This window comes from Terrapene carolina, unplaced genomic scaffold (genome assembly GCF_002925995.2).
Source record: "Terrapene carolina triunguis isolate 2854851 unplaced genomic scaffold, T_m_triunguis-2.0 Scaffold17788, whole genome shotgun sequence".
NCBI classification, from domain to species: Eukaryota; Metazoa; Chordata; order Testudines; family Emydidae; genus Terrapene; species Terrapene triunguis.
Genome location: NW_020682139.1, coordinates 1 through 5,751, shown reverse-complemented (window position 1 = coordinate 5,751; position 5,751 = coordinate 1). Strand labels below are relative to the sequence as shown.

At 42.8% G+C, this 5,751-nt stretch overlaps 1 protein-coding gene across 1 annotated transcript; it reads right to left on the bottom strand.

Annotated features, from left to right (window-relative positions):
• Positions 1-2,762: 2,762 nt before the first annotated feature.
• On the bottom strand, positions 2,763-4,988 carry LOC112122331 (cytochrome b-c1 complex subunit 6, mitochondrial; the record flags this gene model as incomplete). The annotated part of the gene is made up of 3 exons (XM_024221156.2): positions 2,763-3,047; positions 4,051-4,212; positions 4,956-4,988. Coding segments are annotated over 3 exons (228 nt in total), but the record flags the coding sequence as incomplete, so codon positions are not given.
• Between the last annotated feature and the right edge of the window lie 763 nt (positions 4,989-5,751).

Here is a 5,751-nt window from a genome sequence, read left to right as displayed (position 1 = left end):
TTCTAGTCAAAACCCAGCCATCCAGTTTCCAGTCTTGCAATTTTTCCAAAAGAATTTTTTTAAGGCATACGATGACCAGAGCAGTCCTTCAGCAAAGAGTTTTTATGCACAGTATGTTTAATACTTCAAAGCACTTTATGAGCTAGAAATTATTCTCCCGTAGTATTTTAAAATAGAGTAATTTTCAGTTTCTGTGGCCCACAAAATATTTTCTTTAACGTGAAGCTCTCATACCCACGCCAGGGTTGTGAGGATGCTCCATTTAATCCATTACTGATCGATTTACAGAACATTATGGTAGCAAGAAAGACTGCTGCTTTTAAATCCAAGAACTGTTATTTTACATTTTGTGCTTTGAAGCTCCAGGCACGAGGGAAAAATATTCATCAAGTTACTTGTGAAGTGTCACAATGCACTTGTGGCAGCATCAGTATGAAGAATTATTAGATGCTAAAGATGCTCCCTTAAATCTTAATTCAGCACAAGTCCCATTTGTACTACAAAGAGCTACAGTCTGAGTCAGTGCTGTAGCTGACCCCACAAAACATGGGCCCACACTTGCAGAAATGACTAGTGGTTTTGGGTGTCCCACTTGAAACCTTAAAGCAGCCTGATTTTCCAAAAGTGCTGAGCACCAAGCCTCAAGTTCAGTCCCCATTAAGGTGTGTGAAGTGGGGCACCCAAAGTCACTAGGAGCATTTAACCCTGATGGGTATATAGTGTTTTAACCCTGTTCCCAAGCAGGGCTCTAGCACTATTGTTGAACTGTAACTCCATTTTGGCTCTTCGAGGGGGAGGACTTGCCTAACCACATCTGTGACTATACCACTTTGCCCTCTTAGGTCACACTGTATGACAAGATTGTAAAGTATATTGCAGCATATAAAAGACACCCACAGCCCTGGCATTAGCAGCTGAGCCAGTAAGGGCTAGATGCCAAGATTTTCCTCACACTGCACTTGATGGGTGTGCATCAAGACAGCTTTGTAGAAGCCAATAAGGCCATGATAAATTACAGTCACTATGGATTTGTCAAGCACAAATTGTGTCAAATCAACCTGATAGCTTTCTTTGACAGGATAACAAGCCTTGTGGATGGTGGGGGAAGCGGTAGATGTGGTATGTCTTGACTTTAGTAAAGCTTTTGATACTTTCTTGCATGACGTTCTCATAAACAAACTAGGGAAATGCAACCTAGATGGAGCTACTGTAAGGTGGGTGCATAACTGGTTGGAAAACTGTTCCCAGAGGGTAGTTATCAGTGGTTCAGTCATGCTGGAAGGGCATGAGTGAAGTCCCACATGGATCAGTTCTGGGTCCCGTTCTGTTCAATATCTTAATCAACAATTTAGATAATGGCATAGAGAGTACACTTATAAAGTTTTCAGACGATACCAATCTGGGAGGGGTTGCAAGTGCTTTGGAAGCTAGGATTAAAATTCAAAATGATCTGGACAAACTGGAGAACTGGTCTGAAGTAAATAGGTTAAAATTCAATAAGGACAAATGGAAAGTACTCCACTTAGGAAGGAACAATCAGTTGCACACGTACAAAATGGGAAATGACTGCCTAGGAAGGAGTACTGAGGAAAGGGATCTGGGGGTCATAGTGGATCACAAGCTAAATATGAGTCAACGGTGTAACGCTGTTGCAAAAAAAGCAAACATCATTCTGGGATGTGTTAGCAGGAGTACTGTAAGCAAAACACAAGAAGTAATTCTTCTGCTCTACTCCGTGCTGATTAGGCTTCAACTGGAGTATTGTGTTCAGTTCTGGGCACCACATTTCAGGAAAGATGTGGACAAATTGGAGAAAGTCCAGAGAAGAGCAACAAAAATGATTAAAGATCTAGAAAACATGACCTATGAGGGAAGATAGAAAAAAATTGGGTTTGTTTAGTCTGGAAAAGAGAAATCTGAGAGGGGAAATAACAGTTTTCAAGTACATAAAAGGTTGTTAACAAGGAAGAGGGAGAAAAATTGTTCTTAACTACTGAGGATAGGACAAGAAGCAATGGGCTTAAATTGCAGCAAGGGCGGTTTAGGTTGGACATTAGGAAAAACTTCCTAGCTATCAGGGTGGTTGAACACTGGAATAAATCGCCTGGGGAGGTTGTGGAGTCTCCATGACTGGAGATTTTTAAGAGCAGATTAGACAAACACCTGGCAGGGATGTTCTAGATAATACTTAGTCCTGCCATGAGTGCAGGGGACTGGACTAGATGACCTCTTGAGGTCCCTTCCAGTCATGATTCTGGTGAAAAAGCTGCTGTATAAATGTATTGGATATGCCTATCTGACATGATTGCTAACGTGGTTCGAGTCTGCATACACTGTAATTCTAGCTGTAGTGGGAGATACCAGGGAGGGTGTCAAAGTCAGAGGGGTGTTTAAAACAATGGGGACCTTTTGTATTGCATAAACACGATTCTACTCCTTTTCTTAAGTATAGACTGGAGGTAGCACATCCATCCCCTGTACAAGGGGCATAAATACCTTTGTGCCTTCCTGCTGATTGAGATACTGACAGATTTATGAGTAGCCCTATCGTCTCCACATACCATAAGAAAGGGGCCCAGAAATCATCTCTTCACAGTTCCAACTTTGTGCTTGTTGGATCTGTGCTTGTCCTTGATCCTCATGCTGCCAGTAATGGTTGTGCACAAGGGAATTCCTACAACAGGGAGGAAACCTCCCCTCCCTACTGTCTAGTGATTAATATTAATTAACAGTCTTCATTAAGCAGTCATAGAATGAAGCCATTTCCACAGGAACTTTGAATATGTTTAATATGGAAAACCACAGAAGATGGTTTTGTTACAGCTGCGTGTTTTTCATGGACGATAGATGCGATGACACGATGGCACCTGGATCACCGCAGCACAGTCAGGAAGCTGCTCACTTATACTGTACATTCACAAGAACGGGCAGCAAGCAGCACTTGGAATCCAAAAAGAAACGGCACCGTGTTCCAGCTGAACGATGGAGGCAGATGGTGGGACTTGCTCCAACATTTACTTCAGATTCTTAAAGAGTTTGTGAGCCACCTAAAACGGCATGATGAAGAAAGCTTTCAGTAACTGACAGGTTCTCTCAACACAAAGGTCTTGAGAACTGGACAGACATTGTATTCTCTCTCTCCTCTCTTCCCTATCTTTATGTCCCTATCTTCTGTATCTCAGATTCATTAAAACAGCAGCAACATAATTAGAGGATTGATCACAGAGAAGATTGTCTCCACTGACCACCAATAACTTTCTAATTGTCTATATGGTCCCTCCTTGGCCTTTCTTCAAACAAACTTACGAAGGCTACAAAAGTGTAGCTCAAACCAATTACTAGAGGTTGACAAACAAGCAATACTGAATTGTTTTTTAAAGCCAAGTATTCTTACAAACTCCAATATTTCAAATTAATCCATCTGCTTCAGAGATGAGCTGTATTTAGTAGTAGTACTACAGTGCATACTGATCAGCACAGGGCCCTCTAAAAAAAAAAAAAAAAAAAACCCAAAACCAAACCACTCCCCCGAGTGTTCTCTCTCATTATAACCATTACATTTACTGGACTCTATGGGATAAGAATTTCAAATCAAAAGCAGGAACAAATAAGCATTTAAGAGAAAAAAAAATCACCTCACAGGATCAAGGTTCAGAGTTCTTCAAAATTAAAAACAACATTGATTCAGTAGATGCTTGTTCTTATTCACCCTATATTGCAATCAAACAAAGCTTTTTAGGGCATCATCAGCCTTATAGATGCAGTCTGGGCTGATGATCAGGGCACTGGACTGGGAAGTAAGAGACCTGGTTCTATTCCTGCCTCTACCACTGGCTTGCTGGGTGACTTTCACCTCTGAGCCTCAGTTTCCCAAATCTGTAGAATGGGGATAATGATACTGACCTCCTTTGTAAAGTACTTTGAGATCTACTAAGGAAGAGTGTGATGTAACCGCTAGGTATTACAGAAATAAGGTACTGATTCAGTCACGTCCCATTAGAGATTGCAAACCAACACACATGACTAGGTATCAGCCTCCGTTGGACTTACACAGTGGTCCCTGGCATGCAGGAAGTCAAAAAGCTCTTCCGTACATTCCTCCTGTGTGTGGGACCTTGAAGACACTCGCGCATCACACAGCTCCAGCTTCTCCCGTGCCTTCACGCACTTCTCAGTCTGCTCACAGTGCTCCCTTACTGTGGTTAAAGGATCCTGAGGGTCAAGTTAAAAGATATCTGACTTTTTGTTCTCAAACATAGTTTGTAGAGTTACTTATTCTACGTGGTCAGATGCAAATCATATGCAAAGAATAGGCTTTGAGAGTTCAGACAATAGTTTCAAACCAAATTTCCTTGTATGCTAACAGCTAACATTTACATAAAATGCTACACATGCACATCCAAGCCCTAAGCTGGGGGGCATGTCCTCAGCTGGGTAAATTCCCCCGCTCTGTACCTCTTTTAAAAAGAGATGAACAAAAAAACAACACCTCCACCATTTGTGGTGCTAGAAGCCTCTATGGCTCTCAAAATGAAAGCATTATCACCATATAAACTACACATTATATCTAGGGCCAGATAATCAGCAAGCCCGTAGAAACACACTGATAAAAACCCCACACATTTGCACATGTACAAACAAGCACTTTATTTTGCATACACTACCAGATACGCCCGAGCACATGGTAACCACGATACAAAATTGCACACACAAGTGTACACCTACACGTTCACTGGAAACCAGGTCTTTAGACATTAGTTCATTCTATTCCCTGTATGCTGCACAGTAAAATGTTCATTTCATCAGCCCCTTGTTTGGAATAAGTTTGGTTAATCAAAGATGACAAAAAAATAAAATAAAATACAAGCATAGTTTCACATCCATTATAAAAGATTTATGCTTCTTGCACAGTTTTTCCTTGGTGGAAAAGGTTTCTAAGCTTCAGTAGTTCTTACCACTAGTTCTGCCTCCTCCTCCTCTTCCTCTTCCTGGGAGAAAGAGATACCAGATAAAAGTCAGTTATATTATGCCATAGAGAAAGCCTTTATGCCATTATACACACTTAAGAGTCTATTGAGTATAAAAGCTATTTCCACAAGTGACACGCGGATTTTAGGAATTTCTCTTTCAGCTCTCGCTATTTTATATAGCTTGATTAATTCCAGAAACTGAACGAATAGGAGGTTAAATGATTTATGTCTGATTTAAATACACTGTTTTCACCTCAACAGCTTAATCTTCAAGCCGGTTCTTTCATGAAGAGATTGTGCAAATTCGTCTGCCTAGATCCTTTATGTCTCCAGCATAAGACTCTCCCCTGCGCCATTAGAGAGCAGTTTTGTTCCGTTTCCTACAAACGTTTCCACTCTTGCAGTTGAAACTGAATTGCTGAGTCCTGTCCCCCACGCTGATCAGTGCGGTCTCGTTACTTCCTTGTGCTCCCCCATCGTCTCCACCTGCTCTCTCCTGTCTTAGTGTGTCAGCGCTTTGGTCCGAGTCTGTACAGCGCCTAGCACCAGGGCTCCAGACCTGGGGGTGCTGCACCAGGGATGACCCCGCCCCACCCAGGAGTTGCGATGGCCTAGGGGGTGGGCATGGGAACGGCTCGGCGCCGAGCGGCGGGAGGCTCCGCAGCGCAAGCCCAGCCAGCCTCGCGGGGCTCCCAGCGGGCAAGGGGCGCTCCCCGCCCTAGATCCAGGGACCCATCCCCCCAGGACGACCGGATTACGGGGGCCGGCAGGGGACACGGCT